Here is a 17,151-nt window from a genome sequence, read left to right as displayed (position 1 = left end):
CGCGCGATCGCTTGCACACCGTCGCCCGTCTTGCGGGTGATTCTGCTCTAATCCGGCCATGTCCCTGCTATAGTATTGGTCACCTGTATGGATGCACGTATGTATGGATTTTTTCGCATATTGATGAGACGCCGTTTGGTTCCTGTTAAGTGTCAACAACCATCTGCTGCCAATGGCCAACTGAGATTGTATCTGGCTGATCTAGAAGGAGCTACTACTACATCTCCTTGCATATATATATATGCATGCAATGCCGTCATATATGATTATATGCATCCATATATGCGTGTATATCATTAGATATTGATTGTAGGATGGATGAACTGCTACTGCTACCAGCCGCAACAGATGCACTGATCGAGCATTCTAGCGAGTCATCCATGCACTCACACTAGTGTATGTATATGCACATATCAATGTGATATCACAAAAAAAAATCAAATTTCAATTTAAATTGTGTTGTTTGAAATTATTAATTTAAATATGATTAAATTCTATGCGTTGGAAATATTAATATTTACATTATTGTGGTATTAAACTAAACATAAAAGATGGATTATAAGATGAAATAGAGGAGAAAAAGAAATAGGGACTAAGAAATAGAGGTTGTTGCTGGAGTTACAACCATTTTTAGAGTTCTAAGGAAATGGGGGTAGCCCTCATTTAACTTTTAGGGACTCTAAAATAGGAGCTATTGCTAGAGATGCTCTTATAGGTTTGCTATTGTACCTGCTCTCGGAAGTTAGAAAAAGTAAAATGAAAAACGCGATGACGGCGCTTCGGCTTCGCAACGTGGGGTGGGGTCGTGGGACGGCGCGCTCTTCGCGCGGACTCCCAGGCGTCAGGTGGGCGGCGCAACTCGGCCTCGCATCGCAGTCGCCGCGACCGCGTCTCCCGTCTCTCCGACTCCGCCTCCGCCTCCCGTCTGCGACTGCGTCTCGCCCTCCCGTCCTCCGTCGAGTGGAGATCAAGGCACCAAGTGGAGGCTGGAGCCGCTCTGGTGCTCCGGACTACTAGGGTCGGTCGCCACCGCCCGACCGGCCGGCAGGAGCGCCGCGCGCGTCGCCGCCAGCCCGCCACCGTTGGCCTGCGACGTCCGCGACCGCCGATCGCCACAGACGTCCGACGGCCGACGCCGCCCAGCCGCCCTCGGCCCGCCGGGCAGAAGACGATCTGCACACAGCACACTAGGGTCTAGGCCAGGCACTAGGCTGATCTGAATCAACTGATTGTAAGCAGTACTTATCTCAGTTCTCCTATTTGACTATTGTAAGCATCGTTTTTTAATTAACTTGGTTCCTAAAGACCTAAAGTTTATGCCTTCTATCACCATTGCAGGATGACTTAGAGTCTTAGACGAGAAAACAGAAGAGATAAGCAACTAGCTTCAAGTGATCTGCCGTGTCTATTGTTTAATTGTATAGATTATAGTACTATATTAAATTATAATACTACATATATTGTAGATTGAAGATTGCTGAAACATGAAGAAAAATGGATATATTGCATCTCTTTTTTGAAAACATGCAGTAAAGAATAATGCTTCTAAATGGCCTTTCCCTGTTTGCGGTACTTAAGAACAAGCCGTTGAGGAAGATGTCTCACCACCACCGCCACCATCTCCGCCGGTTTATGACATTGACCGTCTTCCACATATCCAGGGGAAGACTACCCATTGTAAGTTATTTGAGCAAAAAAAATTTTAATCAGACCACTCATATCGTAAATCCTAGATCCGCCACTGATTCTGACCAGCCGTTCGAAAAAAAAAAGTATGAGTAGATCTCAAGCATGTGAAATTTTCACCTGTCTTCTGAGCCCTTCTGCTCTAGTCTCTAGAGTTAACTTTAATTAGTTTTTATAGTCAGAAATCCTATTCCTGCTTGTAAAGTAAGCTCTTTGTGCATTCATTTTATGTGTTTAATCATTGTTCTGTCTATATACCTTTTTCTGTATAGGATCTGAATAATGTGTTTTTTCTCTCCATTACCAGATCTCGAATATTTTCTGAAAATGATATGATCTCCACTTTGCACATCTTCTGCCGAGTTACAGGCTTCGCCGAAGATATTATAAACTGTGAACCTGATTTAGAGCCAAAACTGATAGTAGTTTCTCTCTTAACCGCAAGGTAAGCCCTTGCAAAAATTCGAATGGTTGGCTTGCTGGTTTTAATGCCTTGGTTGTTCACTACAGTACATGTCTACATCTATTCATATAACCTTTCTACTTGTGTATACTGTATCATGCTCTGCTGATTTTATGCCATTCATCCAATCTTTCAAGTCAATATACTACACTATGATTGCAAAGGAATTTCTTGACTACCTGATGGGGATAGTACTAATAACCTGTGAATATGTTAATAAATAGCATTTGTATCCTTAAAAGAAGGAAGCTGTTATAAAAATATTACGAGTCTAAAGTTTAATCTCTTAAGGTACAAATCATTATATATAATTCAAAAAAATATCTGTTAGAATTTGCCGTATCTGTCAGTTATACATAGAAAGATAAATGCAACTGCTCTACTTGTGCCTTGCTCATTAGTTGGTGATCACTGCTAACACGTGTGAGTGAAAATCTGCTCCAATTTTTTTTTCCAGAAACAGCACTGATGAGAGGTCCTTTTGGTTCTCTCAGTTGTATATATTTCTTCTTCTTCTTAATGAAATGAAGCGCACTCCTCATGCGTTTTCGAGAAAAAAAAATCCTTTTAGATCCTCTGTTATGGGAGGAGATATGCCTGAACAGAAACAAGCTATTTTGAAGCATTCATAAGGTAAACTGCCTGGCAGTGGATTGCGTTTGGCAGAGAAGGAATTCCCACAACTTTCCAGTGCTTTTACCAATGCTGCTGTTAATAATTTATTTCCTGAGGAAATAGAAATTATGATATCTGAGAGGTAATGGATGTAGTAAGTTTCCTTCTTGTATTGGTAAGTCAGAAATAATGTAGGGTGTTATGAACCAAGCAATACTTATTGCAATTGTCTTAGGGAATCTAAAGAGAAAATACACATAGAATCTCAAGAGGCTAAGTATGAACCCGGTGAGGAAATTAGCAAATAGTATAATGAAGGGGGTAAAATTTTCTATAAGTATGAACATGTTCTCCATATTTTTGTTTGTATGCTTGTATTTCTTTTTGAACTTGATGGTTCATCGGCAGGACTTTTATGTTCAGAGCAGGAGCGTAAGTTCTGGAGCACTTCCCCTGGTTCTGACATTGCTCGATTATGGGCTAAAGTGCATATGACGTCAGATGGAGGCCCTCAAAACAATGGCATCAATATTATCACTCTTCCAGTTGGTGTGAAATCTCTTGGAGACTTGGAGTTCAGTGTGGTGGAGATACGCGACCTGAAGCACATAGCAGTTCCATTTCTTCCTAATCTTAATGAAATTGGTCGGCCGACCCGGCAAAAAAACATAGCAGTTCCAGTTGCACATCTGCAGCTTCTGGACATGCTGCTTTTGGAGTATCGTTTTCTGACACTGGCTTGGAGAAAGTAGCGGAAATGCACAGCTCTGTAGTGGCATTTTTAGAGGGGAGAGTGGATATATCTCGAAAGCGCGGATCAGTTGCTAATTGGGCTGCACCGCTGCACTGATGCTTGTTAGTCTCTCTTGATTTTCTATATATTGGTTTATCATTTTTCAATCTGTGGGGATTAAGGGTTACCTTGATGGGATTGTTTTTTCCTCTGTATGGACAGTACTCCCCAATGACGACATTGAAGATTTAACGCTCACAATTTAGCTATAATTCTGCATTCCATCGAAGTTTACTAATCCGAAATTGGATTATTCTGCTGCAAAGCCGGCCTCCTATTGTCCACTTCAACAACTCATCATGTTTTTCAGCCTCCCTCACAGCTGGCTCATTATCATTATTTGTTTCCTGTGCGAGATGGGCTTTCTATTTAGTTATTAATCTGGGAGATAGACCAGGGCCATTGTGCTAATACTTGCTTCTTTATCTGGTTCATGAGCTATTGACCAACCTGAATAGACACATTAAACTTGCGTTTCGGATGAGTGAAATGACCTCTCTTTTTTCTCCCAGTCCACAGTGCGGTTGGGTCTTTTTGCTAGAACCATGTGTGCTGGTATAATATACTGTTAGTAACACACAAGAGAGTTGGCATACATGACCTCCGGTTTCTCTAAAATTATTAGCATGCTTGTGTTGTTTTACATATATGACCTATTTGTTTCCATGTAGGATGCAGAGAGAGAGAGCTGGAGAATACGTGGAGCCCCATAGTTGAAAAACAGCTTGGAGGAGGAATTTACATAGGGAGGGGTCCCTGAAGGAAAGGTGAAACCATTTAAACTAAGTGCTCTTCCATTTGGCTTGGCAGTGAATTAAGGCCCAGTTTAGATGGCAAAAATTTTTATTTTGGAATGTCTCATCGGATATACGGACACACATTTGAAGTATTAAACGTTGTCTAATAACAAAACAAATTACAGATTCCGCCTAGAAACTGCGAGACGAATTTATTAAGCCTAATTAATCCGTCATTAGTATATGTTTATTGTAGCACCACATTGTTAAATCATTGCGCAATTAATTTTAAAAGATTCGTCTCGTAATCTACACGCAAACTGTGTAATATGTTTTTTATTTTGTCCACATTTAATACCCCATGTATGTGTCCGAACATTCGATGTCATGGGTGAAAAGTTTTTGTTCTGTGAACTAAACAAGGCCTAAATAGCTAACCTTCTTGAATAGTAATAGTTTTTTGGTAACAATTACAGGGTCACATGACCTTCAGTGATGGGAGCTTTTATGATGGACCCTGTAGGTATGCTGGTATGGCAATAGATCAAGTCTAGGGATGCTCTATTACAGTAATGGTGAGATAGGCAGTGTTTAGTTCCCTTCAAACTTTCAAAAACTACGTCATCAAATGTTTAGACACATGTATGGAGCATTAAATATGGACGAAAAAAATCAATTGCATAGTTTGCATGTAAATTACGTCATGATTTGACAATGTGGTGCTACAGTAAACATTTGCTAATGACGGATTAATTAGGCTTAATAAATTCATCTCGCAGTATACAGGCGAAATCTATAATTTGTTTTGTTATTAATCTACGTTTAATATTTTTAATGTGTGTCCGTATACTTATAAAAATTTTGGCTGTGAAACTAAACACGGCCATATTCCATTGAACATGGAGGATGGCCGTTTTCATGGAAAGGTGTGGTATACCTTATACTCTATTTCAATATGGCTATTTATGAAATGTGTTAGGAATGACTTCTCCCATTTGCAGCATTTTTTAAGACATGTTGATTAGCTCGCTATCTTTGTTGGGTAATGGTCTTTCCACCCATTATTTATTTGACTATATTCATTTCCCGTGTACTTTTTTCAAAGTGCTAAATAAAGTGTTTTTTGAAAAAAAAAATCTATAGGAAAATTACTGTAAAAAAATTATATTGGTCTATATTTTAAAGTTTTTTAAGCTAGTACTAAATTAATCATATGCTAATATATGTTTTGTTTTACGTGCCAGGAAGAAGAGTTTCTAATCCTCCCGTTATTAATAATTGAGGTGAAAGATACCCCTTTTTTTCATATACGCTAATATATTTTTATTTCGGTCCATATATTTTATTTTAGTTTTTAAATTTTTTAATCTTGATTCTAATGTCACGTCAACACCATGTGGAACGAGGACCAAGTCTAACCATCCACACAGCATGTCAATGGTTTTTAGAGTTGAGAGACGCGTTGTATCAGGTAGTTTCGGTTTAGGAACTCGGCCACAAATTTGAGGTACCCAAAGTGCACTTATTTCCCCACTGATATTTCCATCCATATCTATACACGGGCTATTAATTTTGCAGTGGCCCATGGGCCTATTTATTTATCTTTTTATTTTACGAACGTCACACTATCGCACGCGCGAGGCAGGAGGCTCTTTCCGGCGAAACCCGATGAGCCACGTGGCAACGAGATTGCTTTAATAACTGTACTTGTGGAGTACGGAGTGCTACTACTCAGCAGTCAGCAAGCCATTTATTATACTCGGGGAGGAGCTAACAGTCATTTATTATAAGATTAACACAAGCTAACTTGGGATTGCAGTAGTAATGCTGACTTGGGAGTGGAGTATTACTTATTACTAGTATTACTTCCGCTACGGGGACATTTAACTGGAGTATTTACTACTAGTACCACTTTAACATATGGCAACTAAAGATTTACCACCACTGTCTCTACATGTGGGTCCTTATATACATATGACACGTGGATCCAGTGACAATTTTATTCCTCCACTATGCTATACTAGTCCACCCACTTCCCTTCCCTTTCTTTCCCCTCCACTCCACACTCCCCTCCTCCTCCTCCACATCCCTCATCGCCCGCGCCGGAGGTCGCCGTCACGCCGCCACATCCCTCATCGCCCTTGCCGGGCTACTCCTACGCCCGGGCCGTCGTCAAGCCCCAGCATCCCTCCTCGCCCACGCCGGACTACTCCTATGCCCGGCCCGTCGTCAAGCCCCAGCATCCCTCGCCCACGCCGGACTACTCCTACGCCCGGCCCGTCGTCAAGCCCCAGCATCCCTCCTCGCCCACGCCGGACTACTCCTACGCCCGGCCCGTCGTCAAGCCCCAGCATCCCTCCTCGCCCACGCCGGACTACTCCTACGCCCGGCCCGTCGTCAAGCCCCCGCATCCGTCCTCGCCCGCGCGGGATGACAAGGTTTACCCCTCCTCTCCGGCCGGTGACAGCTCCCTGGCGAGACAGGACTCCTCAAGGTCGTTGGGCAAGCCCCCACGCCCTCCATCGCCTGCGCAGTCGCCTAGCCATCCAACATCGTCTTCCACGCCGACTCACGACAGCACAACCTGGTCTCCCTCCTCACCCGATACAAGCGGCAACCGTCTGCTCGTCCAGGCCACCTCGCTGTCTGCTGGAAGCAGTCAGTCTGGAGGAAGCACAGGAGAGGAGGATGAGAGGAGCAGTGCAATGTCAATCTATCGCAAGAAGGAGGTTCCTGATGTTTACTTTACTGGCATCACGAAGAAAGATAAGAAGGAGGAGGAAAAGTCTGAGAAGAATGTAGTTCCGCCAGTCACCAAAGCGGATTCTCCACCGTCAGCGGATTCTCCACCGTCAACTACAGCATCGCCTAGCCAGCAGCCTCCTCCAGTGCAGTCGAACAGAGAGAAGCTATTAGCATTCCTAAGCATGTAAGGAATGACATTGCATATACTTCTCACCATCCACCAATATATAACTATTACTACTTGTTCATAGCTCTCGTCATTCACCAATGCATACCTTTGTTTTAGGTCTGTTGCCGCAGAAGACAGTGATGCTTCCTATCCCTCCTTTATTTCTTTCGTGGAGAAAAGGGGGAATTTGAATGTCGAGATAGATTTTCAAGAGCTTATGTGGCATGACCAATCACTTGCACTCTCCATATTAAAATTGGATAGTACTCAAAGGTAAATAGCGAAATCTTTTAACTCCCTTTTTGTGCTTTTCCGTTTCGCTGTACCATTTTGTTTTTTTTTCCGCAAAAGAGCTCTGTTTTACTCTCTCCGTACCATACTTTTCAATGCCTCTTATCATTGCATTTTCTTCCAATGTCAGAAATAGTACCATACTGCCAATTGTCAAAGACTTTCTGGTGACACATTCCCTAAGGAGTAGTGCTGATGTTGCTAAGGCAACCTTATCTTTCTCGGACATTCCTAAAAGTTTCGAGTATGTGGAGATTTTTCTTGAGAGAACTCATCGGCTGGTTAAAGGGGTCAAGGACATAATTCATGAGGGGAATATAATACCAGTTATGTGCGATATGCCCTTGTTTTTGCTTGAAGGCTATCTGACCTACCTTTTCAGCCAACAAAAGAAAGGATTATCATGGAGTGGGCGCTTTAACCTTGCTGACTTGGTTCTGGTGGACAAGCATCATTGTGCGATCATTAAGCAACCAAAGTATTTCACTAGCAAGTCAGAATTACAAAGGGCAACTGCTGCAGATTTGCATAGGCTGCAAGATCTCTTTTCACCTTATCTTGCCCGTGCTGTAACTGAGCTGAGGGAAGCCATCAATAAGAAATCTGGAGGCAGGGAGACCATCAGAAGTGAGATTGAATACCCGCTTTATTACAAGAAATTCAGGCTGGAACTCCAGGAAGTCTTAATGAACCCTCAAATATTGGGACAGCCATGGTTTATGGAGTTTATGCTAAATCACCCACTTTTGAGGTCTTCAATTGCCAGGCATGACTTCGTCAGCAATACAAACCTCAATACCCAATTTGTCCTTGAGGACTACAAATTGAATGAAGTTCTAGCTTCCCACAGTTACATGAAGATAACTGATGATGATTGGCGTCCGGCCACGAGAGACTCCCTTGTTCCTGTGCTGTCTGAAATTTATAAATTCAAGTTTCCCAACAGTAAGAAGAAAAAAGACAAAGTGGTAGATAAGAAGAAAGGAAAGAAACCACCTCTTACTGATAATGAGAACTTCAATGATGGATTTGGAGGTCTTGTGAAGTACAATCGGCATTTTCTACAGCACGCTCATCTCCATGTTCCGGTATCTTCAATAACCATGATTGAAGTCAGCTGTGCAAACTTCCTCCCTCCTTACCTTCCTGACCTGTTCAAGGAGATGCTAGAAAAGGGTTTAATGAAAAAGGAGCAGTAAGTACTGACCACTGCCATCTAAGTATCTTTTTTAAAAAAAAATTGATTTAGGTATTTCTTAAGTAATCCTTTTTCCTTTTAGATTTCAAATACTATGGAGAGACTTTAAGTTATCTGGTGTGCACCGCTTTGATGAGACAAGTGGTGGTCCAGAGCCTAGGGAGACAATTTCATTATGGAGAACGTATGTTTTCTCTTGCCATTTACTGATATATTAATGAAGTAGTCCTAACTTCTGCAACATGTTTTAGTATACTAACTGCTTTCCTGTGTCTCCAGCCCAGGTTTGTGTTTGACAAAGGAGGAGTATCCCCTGGTTCGCCCGAAGAGTGACAAATGAGAAGCAACTTGGGGGATGTAAAGACACGGCAAGCAGTTTTTTTTTGGTAGCACATCTTAGGTTGAAGACCAAATCCTGCTAGGTGAGTAGGTAGAAGTAACCCGTTGGGCATGGCCTTGAGAAATACAAAGTTTATCGATTTATAGTATTGTACTAATCTTGGAAGACAGTCTGCTGGGTCCATGGACAAACAAGTTTCTTTTTTTTTATCTCTATTATCTTACTGCTTTTGTCACGTAGGACTGGAGATGATGCCTCTCCCAAACTTTTTAACCTCTCAATGTTATGACTTGATGATGCAGTGATTTTAATGCCTCTACCCAAACTTTGGTTATACCTCTATGTTCAGATGTTTAATCTCAATATGATTTACTTGCTGATGACAAAGTAATGCATGTGATGTTAATGCCTCTTCCCAAACTTTGGTTATGCCTCTGCTTTCAATTTTTTTTGATGCAATACATTGGCCCTTGAAGAAAGTATATGAAAGATTAATAATAAGAACGCCAACAGATACCTGCTATTACATTTTACATATTCCAGAGTGATGTAAAGCTTGTTAACTGATCTTATATACTGTTTCCCCCTATTTTATGCAATTGTTTTAGGTGATGCAAGACATATACCATGACATGATCCTGAGTGAATATAAATGTCCTTTCCAGGAAAAAAAGGTCAATAGAAATAGTAATGACTTCAAGTTAACAAACGCCTAGTTTATGTCCTAATGCTAAATCCCTAATAACATTTCAAATATGAGATAATGGTTTGGTACATATTTTTCTAGAGCCGTTTTCACATAACTGCAGGTCGTAGCTCTGTCATGAGAATAAGGAATCTGAGGCAGACTTGGTTTACCTTGTTAGTTGTTACCATCAATGCTTAAAACCTATGGGCCCAGGTCACTGAAAACTGCTATTGGGTTATGCCAGCCTTCCTATTTCTGGTGTTGGTTTAAGCTAGATTAATCTGACATTTTGCTTCAGCTTAATGCCGACAAAGTCCTATTCTATTGGACTTATGCTTCCCAGGTACTCTATCTTCTGCTTTGGTGTTGTCTTCTTCTGATGTCATGCTGTGTTGTATGATCTTATATCTAGCTGGTTTATCAATCGAAACAGTTTGAAACTTTGAATCCTGAAAAGTGCTTGTTGTCTGTTATATTGCAGCCAGTCATGGAAACATGTGACTTTGTCTTTTTGAACATTGTCAGGGTCTAAAAGAAAAATGCAACTTTGACCATGGTTTCCATTATAAATATCTATAAAACTCAATAAAATTACACTACTATGATGGCACCTTTTGAGACAAATTTGCTCATGGTTTCATGCATCCAACCTAAATAAGTTTTGAAAAATATGCCCAGAGTTTGAGAAGAATGGTTTGATAAAAAGTTGTGAACTGCATGTCTAAAAGATTTTTCCTTACTGGATGGAGTACTTCTATGAGAGTACGTATTGGAAGGAGTATCTGTTGTGAATGAATGACTTTGAGCAATTAATGGAAAAAAATACTAAGCTTGCATTATTTTTCTATTAACTTGTATCATCATTTTGATTTTTAAAGGAACTGTAAGATTATATCCCTAAATATTCCACTATTTGCATTCAATTATGTAGAAGGAATATGTGCACTCCAGGCACCCTATAATTTATTGATCCTGTACTTGGCCTTCTATAGATAAGTCTCTTGGGACTGAACTACTAACTCTTTAACTTGATGTTGTGTTGCAAATCATAATTGTTTTTACTAAAGCATGCTGTTCTATCAATATTTACCATCGTACTGTTCTACACTTATACTACTTATTCTGTGCACCCTGTGAAGATCAAGAGGTGTGGTAAAACGGCTTGCAAGTTGTGGGTTTTTAGGGAACAAATGTCAAAAGTTGTCATATCAACCTCTTCTACACTATTTTCAGGAACTTCTTTGGAAATTGGTGATTCAGTAGAGGTATTTAGCAAAGAACATACACCATTATCTTGTGCAAGCCGTTTTTAAAGAATTTTCTTCTAACATTGTGAAATAATTAGGTAAAACTTGGAGAATTAGAAGTTGAACAGATTGAAGTTTATGCAAATAAGGTAAAGTTACAGAGACATTCAATGAGCTGGTGGAGTACAATCTTGTTCTGCAGAAGGTACAATTCTAGCTAATAGCATCATTGCTTAATTGAACTTTGCATTATTGGATGTGTCTATGCTAACATCTTGTGGTGAAAAGTAAGAGAGTAAATTTCACATTGCACCATATATTTTGACCAAAGTTTCACAATGGACAAGGGTGTAACACCACAGATCTTAGCACCTTTTGGCACTTTGGTCTAGGGTTGAGCACATATAAAGGGAATATTTGAGAAACAGGCTAATCCAAACCATCATTTTTAGTGTTTCATGATAGTAAGAATCCCATCAACTGGTTTTCTTAGCAAATTATAGAAAACAGTTTTTGCAGCAGATCACACAAAACTGTGATGTGAGCATGTTTTAAAAAGGGAACAATTTAATCTACACAAAGGGTCAAATGAATAAAAACGAAATAGAAATAAAACTAATTGATTAGATACCACTCACTAAAAAGAATAAAGAAACATGCAAGTTTTGCCTTTCTATACGCATGCCTGCGTTATCGCATAAAGATCTCACATATTCTCTTGGCATTCTTTCCCCTAGTCCAAACAGCAAACTTATGTAATCATATGTGGTGTTATGTGAAAAGATTGGTTACTCACTAGCCCATTATGAAACTTTGTTCAAAATATGTGACCCTATGTGAAATTTACTTATGTGAGAGTAAAATGAGCTAGGTTCTTAAAGTTACCATTAGGTGGAACCTTGGAAGACACTAAAAGGAAAAGAAATGCTTGCTGGTAAAAATCTTAGGTCCATAAATAAAATAGAATTTCTCAACTCATACCACTGTTGGATTCCCATATTATTTTAAACATGAGAATATAGTAACATATACTATTTCTTGCAATTTTTTTCATACATGACTTGAAGTTTAGCAGTTGATCTTGAGATTCTTAGGTAGACAACTACAAAGATGGTACAGTCACTAATGTGGTTTTCTCTAAAAAGTAAAAACCATCTCATTATTTTGACAAGTTTTTGGCACATGGTCCCAATGTTCTTTTGTTCCTATTTTCTAAATCTAATAATCTACTTAATGTCCTTATGCCGAGAGGCAATTTACGGAGTGCTTTTGTGACTTGCTGCTAAAGGCACTTGGGCACATCGCCATGTGTAGTCCAAGGCCTTTTTGGTTGATTGCATGTATCCCAACCACCCAGGTTGGCCATGGCCCATGGCTTGTTTGCCTCACTATGGGTCTCCAGGCAGTCCCTTGCCCTTTTTTCCCTCTTCCCTGTGCCTGGCCTTTCACCTAAGTATATCTTGTGATTTATTACTACACTGGATATTATCTCATTTATGATGGATCAAACTTGATGATCCCTTTTGTGCTGCACTTGCACATGTTCCTGATTAAGGATATTTTTCAACACTAGCTAAATGCCAGTGCTTTGCTATGGCTAAAAGAAAAAAAAATATTGCCTAAAATAAATAAAAACATTTTTTTCATGTAATATGTTGTTCACCTTCTTCTTGTGGAGAATACTCACTTTAGTTTATTTTTAGATGTAGCTATCCATTTAAATTTAGTTGTTATGTTGATAAGAAATTCAAGGGGTATACCAGTATATGTAAAAACTACATTGTAAGTAGAGGGGTTGACAGGTTCACTGCCTCCGCCGTTGGAGTCTTTGTAAAGGAGTATAGATTACTATAAGCTTTCCTTACCTTTTGTTGCACAATATACATAGTTATAGATACTTTGATTCAGTTCATCCACCTACCAGATATGCTAAGTAAGTTATATGATTCTTGGACCACCTAGTAGGCTAGTACTCATTTTGTACTGCTTCATGTAGTTCAAAGGGACTTGCTTTCAGGCTGGTGAATTTGTCTATTGAACTCAACGAAGTGCAACAGAACAACATAGGGAAATGTCAGCAGATCAGCCTGGCGATTCTTCTAGAAAGTCCTTTATTGTAGCAGGCATGAACCATAATTCTAGAAAGCAATATCTTGAATTTAATTCCATGTTTTCCTGGGGAGCCCTTGATGTTATTTTTCCTTATTTCAGGAAATGGTGACAGATCCATCAAAACAAGTGAAGCTTTGGTTCCCTGAGTGGTCTTGTGCCAAAGGAAAAGGCTATGGCCTTTGAACATATACTTCTCCATGCTACTAGATGTAACATGTTCCTTAGACAAGAACCAGTTGATGAAACTGTCACTGATCCACTATCTAGAGAAAAGTTACTACCTTGGTTTCGCAGGAACTTATGGAATACTTTTAAATTTTTAGCATTATTCTGCATCCCTTTTTGGTTTTTGCATTGAAGACATCTATAACCATTTGGTTTTACAAATTTTGATTCCCTGCTAATTTTGTGATCCTGAAGTTTAGATGTTCTTTTTGTGGTTTTATTTCTTTCTGCTTTAATCTTCCATGTTTGAGACTTGATGTTATCTTTTTGTTCACATTAGTTACTACTTAAATTGATTTTTTTCCATCTCCAACCGTGTATTTTTTTAATCTTCTGTTTTACGCTACTAAATTATAATTTAAGCAGGCAATTATTGTTTGTTGTGAAATATTTGCAAGCCCGTTCTTCTGTAGGTATCTGGAAGAATATCCGAGTTGAAGGCAAGAATATCCGAGTTGAAGGCAACTATTGAAATAAGTTTAGCTCACCATGACAGCATATACCTAAAAATATATCCGCCGAGTTTGAGCAATGGAACAAATTGGTAAGCTTCTATTATTCAGGATGTTTTCTGTAAATTCCACAGGTCACAAAATTATATACTTATACAATTTGAATTAATTTTACTTTAGTAGCTTTTCTTTTGCTTGCATCTTGGTGTTCAAATTTTCCAGGTAAAGAAAGAAAAAGCTATTTACCACACCTTAAACATGTTTGAGTCTTGATGCGACAAAGAAATGCTTGGTTACTGAGGTATGAAGTCCAGTGTTTGCAAGTCAGGTAACCAGATGCACCCATCCTTCTGCACTTCTTTTATCTGTTGATCCTTTTCTAGTTCTCTATTTGTTTTCAGATTTCCATTTTCTTTATTTTCAGGTCTAAGATGCACTTCATCGTGCTACTATTGCTAAAAATCCCAAGCTAGTTCCATTCCTCAAGACAACAGAGAATCCTCTGACATGTTTCCAGACAAAAAAAATTACTTCTGCTTTCCAGGAGAAAGTGGATGCTTATGGGTAAACCATAAGCTCAAGAAATATACTGATGAGACATCTACCATTGTCATAGGTAGTGGGCGAGGGGTCGAGGTCCTAGAGATAAGGACCCCTCGGTCTTAGGGATAAGAATATATTAGAATGGGTCCTTCCTCCATCTACATAAAGATAGGATGTATCGTCATTCTAATTACGTACTCCCTCTGTCCTAAAATGTAGCTATTTCTAGCACAATGTTTTGTCCTAAAATGATGCTATTTCTTCACCTACCTCCTCCTCTCAACTAATCACAACCATTCTTCTTTACCTACTTTCTCTTTTCAACCAATCACACACTTCCTCCAATCATTCTCACCTACTTTCTTAATACCCGTGCCAACCTCAAAAATGGCTTCATTTTAGGACAGAGGAATTAATGAGTTAGAATTAGTCTCTTCCAACCTAACTCCCTCTCTCATCCCTAACAGCTGTCGCCGCTATCAACCCCTTCTTGAACCAACCGATGCGCTGACGAAGCTGCAGGATACAGTGTCCGACGTCCTCGCCGGCATTTCGTTGTTGGCATCCAAACACAGGCTCCCATCGGATGGCCTAATAAGCCAAAGAAAAAGCCAAAATTTGAATTTTCGAGCTTAATTTTGAGATTGATTTTGAGATATTTTCAACGTAGTTTCTTTTTCAACATTGGCTTTTAAGTCACAAAGAACACATTTATAAAAGTTCTACCCACAAATTCATTTTTATTTCCTAATAAGCCGTTTTGGCTTATTAGGAAATAAGCCAAACGATGGGGACCACAATCTGGCTGATATCAGCCGGACCGTCGTGGTGGCCACATCACGCATCATGTCCCTGGAACAGCTTCAGGGCACATCGTCGTTGACATCCCCTCCAATCGGGCCTCGATTGGGCGGCGGCATCCTGGGTACCCCCACTGCTACCGGCCAATCGCCGCCGCCGGCGGGCGGGGCGCACGAGACGGGCAGTGCTACTGGTGTTCCCTGATTTGGATGAACCATATCATCTATTCCATGATTTGGATGCTTTATTTTATCTTTCCATTTTTTTTGAAAATATTTTAGCAGTTTGTGTTATGGCTGTGTTTAGTTCTACGTAAAAATTGAAAGTTCGAAGAAATTAGAACGATGTGATGAAAAAATTAAAATTTTGTGTGTAGGAAAGTTCGATCTAACGGAAAAGTTGAAAATTCGAAAAAAAAAAAGTTAAAATCTGTCTTTGTGTGGAATTAGTTACACGTGACTTGGGAACAAGCAGACCGCGGTAATTATGCCGCGGTCATTATGGCGTCTGGCACTCGCAAGCAGAGAGCAGTGACGGGAGCTGAGGGTGACGTCGGTGCAAGTCGGGATTGGTTTCGTTATCATTTTATCAGGATTAGGCTGCGTTTAGATATAGATCGTAAAAATTTACGTGTCACATTTGATATATGGGTATATATTTGAAGTATTAAATGTAGTCTAGTAATAAAACAAATTACATAATTTGTCCGTAAACCACGAGACAAATTTGTTAAACCTAATTAATTCATTATTAGTAAATGTTTACTATAGCATCACATTGTCAAATCATGGCGCAATTATGCTTAAAAGATTCGTCTCACAAATGAGTCACAAACTATAATAAGTTATTTTTTAGCCTATATTTTTTTAGTGGAGGTGAGTATCACATCTAATTTAAACCGTGTCATCTTCTCATTAATTAAGAGGTAACAAATACAACATATCACATCTATTACACAAACCCCAATATTAATCTACTCTCACATCATCTTTTATTTTTCTTGGAGACTAGAAAAAAAATGCTTGTGTATTACAACGGGTGAATGTTATTTTAATCTTATTATTGTTATACGATTTAGCTAGGATGAAATTCGCTGTGGGAATTCACTTAGATATTTTTTAAAAAAAACCATGAGCTGCAATTATGAGTCTGACTTTCATCTCAAGTTAGGATCCAGTGTCGCAACCTCCGCTGTCACCGCGTCCTCCTCTCCCGCCTCGCCCCGGCAACCTCTCCCCACCGGCTTGCTGCTTGCCGTCGCCGCGTCCTCCTCTCCCGCCTCGCCCCGGCAACCTCTCCCCACCTGTCGACCGGCTTGCTGCTTGCAGAGAAGGAGAAAAGTGAGAGAGAAGGGAGGGAGACGTCGGGCAAAACCGGGATCAAAACCGTCGAGGGATCTAGTTTGCATGGTTTTGTAAGTTGGGGGATACGTTGTATGCGGTTTTATGGTTGGAGGACGATTTTGTAATTCGATGACAAGTTAAGGGACTTTCGGTGTACTTTTTCCCCTTTTTTTTTGAAAGAACATGTAGACTCTATATTCGGATATTCTACCGGCCGGGCCTTTAAAACTCGTGGGCCGTAGTGTCCATTTGTTAGTGAGCCATGTATTATTTACTTAAATTACTGTGCACTAATAACAGTGGTTATTTTCCTTATAAGAAGTTGCAAGTGGGCCCAACTGGTCAGCATCTCCCTGGTCAGGTCTTCTTTAACCTCACGACAACGATGAATGGTTGTGCAAGCGTTGGATGACTTGCAAGAGATCGGTTCAGCGCAGGGCGTAAATACCTCTGGCCGCCACCAACGGGGCACGGCGACGCCAGGGTGAACTCCCTTGCTCGGTTGCTCCACCTTGATCCATCGTTCGTGCTGCCCTCGTGATCGATACACACGGTGAAACGTTACGAGTTACGACCATATATATGCAGCGTTCTTCTGTGTCTCAGTTTCCCGATCCGATTCTATTTTGGTGTCAAACACGTTAGGTGCACGTACGTTTGCTTGTGTAACGCTGGAGACGGATAGATCGACATACATGCTCTG

At 40.1% G+C, this 17,151-nt stretch overlaps 1 protein-coding gene and 1 long non-coding RNA gene across 2 annotated transcripts; both read left to right on the top strand.

Moving 5' to 3' along the window:
• The first annotated feature begins 1,474 nt into the window (after positions 1 to 1,474).
• LOC127785266 (uncharacterized) lies at positions 1,475 to 5,876 on the top strand. Its single transcript, XR_008019690.1, has 5 exons — positions 1,475 to 1,677; positions 1,994 to 2,131; positions 3,173 to 3,619; positions 4,229 to 4,324; positions 5,539 to 5,876. It is a non-coding gene; the product is annotated as an uncharacterized LOC127785266 (long non-coding RNA).
• Positions 5,877 to 6,214: 338 nt separating this feature from the next.
• Positions 6,215 to 14,844, top strand: LOC127783842 (uncharacterized). The gene is made up of 6 exons (XM_052310993.1): positions 6,215 to 6,250; positions 6,319 to 7,223; positions 7,326 to 7,481; positions 7,630 to 8,694; positions 8,780 to 8,881; positions 8,977 to 14,844. The coding sequence occupies exons 1-6, from the start codon at positions 6,215 to 6,217 to the stop codon at positions 9,035 to 9,037; spliced, it is 2,325 nt and encodes a 774-aa protein (XP_052166953.1). The 3' UTR covers positions 9,038 to 14,844.
• The last annotated feature ends 2,307 nt before the right edge of the window (positions 14,845 to 17,151 follow it).

Source organism: Oryza glaberrima, chromosome 9 (genome assembly GCF_000147395.1).
Source record: "Oryza glaberrima chromosome 9, OglaRS2, whole genome shotgun sequence".
NCBI classification, from domain to species: Eukaryota; Viridiplantae; Streptophyta; class Magnoliopsida; order Poales; family Poaceae; genus Oryza; species Oryza glaberrima.
This window is presented reverse-complemented; position numbering and strand designations above follow the sequence as displayed.

Excerpts from the sequence above, each read along its gene's own strand:
- LOC127783842 (XM_052310993.1), top strand. The coding sequence starts at position 6,215 with ATGGCAACTAAAGATTTACCACCACTGTCTCTACAT. Across the intron at positions 6,251-6,318 it reads TACCACCACTGTCTCTACAT|TCCACCCACTTCCCTTCCCT; the intron begins GTGGGTCCTTAT and ends ATGCTATACTAG. Across the intron at positions 7,224-7,325 it reads CTATTAGCATTCCTAAGCAT|GTCTGTTGCCGCAGAAGACA; the intron begins GTAAGGAATGAC and ends CCTTTGTTTTAG.